The sequence below is a fragment of the Camelina sativa genome, chromosome 14 (assembly GCF_000633955.1).
Source record: "Camelina sativa cultivar DH55 chromosome 14, Cs, whole genome shotgun sequence".
NCBI lineage: Eukaryota > Viridiplantae > Streptophyta > Magnoliopsida > Brassicales > Brassicaceae > Camelina > Camelina sativa.
Window position 1 is genome coordinate 6,741,502 of NC_025698.1, and position 1,013 is coordinate 6,742,514.

A 1,013-nucleotide genomic window follows, 5' to 3' on the forward strand; every position below is an offset into this window, starting at 1 on the left:
TTTTTTTTTTTTTTCTATTCGTTTATGTGATGCATGATTAAAGACATTTCGGCTTCAAATTTATACACAACTGCAAATTCCATATGATACCATTTTTAATATGTTATTCAACTATGATTATTGTTAATGTCTTCGTGATTAATTAAAAAGTTTCGTATATTCCCTTAGGCAATTATTTTAATATATGGGAAAATTAAAGTCATTTATTTAAAGTAAACTCAATCTCATATTTTAGAAAAATGATTGTTATGCAACTGTCTTCACTATTTTGTGCTTTTTAATTGTTTTGATATATTAATAGACTTTTTTTTGGCGTCAAAAGATATACTAACAGACTTTGTTTTGAGAAATTTGTCACTATCAACAAATTTAGACAAATCTACCAATTATTAAAATTGACCAAATATTTATGCATACTTTACAAAAACGTTATTTGCACTATGTTATGTTTTCATGTTATCCAAGGATCGTAGACCAACTACTTCAAATAGAAAAGGCCATTTCCGCGGATTGATCCGATCGAGTGGAGATTATTAGGAAACAAAGGTTGACTTTTTTGTATCATAACACAGGTTGACTTTAAAATAGTTATGAGAGATATTGCTCCTGGCCACTGCAGATCATATACGTATAAAAATACGGTGTGAGATTGTATGTATGTATTAATGTATGTATTTGTTGGAAACATACGTAGCTGACCCAGTAGAAGAAATTGAAGTCTGGTGGTGCTGTTTGAGACGAAGACACGACAAGACTCTGTACAAGAAGCTTACGTACGATGATGATTCCTCATGTGTTTCTTGACTTTTTGGTTTTTCTTTTTCTTGGATTTATTTCCCAGCAATTTTGTGACAAAGTAATCATATGTCTCCAAAGAGATGAGTATAATATTTTTCTTAATTTTTAATTACGTTTGTTTAATAATTTATTATTCTCAACTTGTTTCTCCACAATGTATATGCCTACAACAACTTCATTTTTAGAGTCACAAAAAAAAAAAAAAAAAAAAAAAA

At 28.8% G+C, this 1,013-nt stretch overlaps 1 protein-coding gene across 1 annotated transcript in view; it reads right to left on the reverse strand.

Annotated features, from left to right (window-relative positions):
* Positions 1-93, reverse strand: part of LOC104743298 (ribonuclease 3-like) — a 1,214-nt gene extending 1,121 nt beyond the window's left edge. The window contains exon 1 of the mRNA XM_010464393.1: positions 67-93. Coding sequence (XP_010462695.1) covers positions 67-93 — 27 coding nt within the window. The remainder of the gene's footprint in view (positions 1-66) is intronic.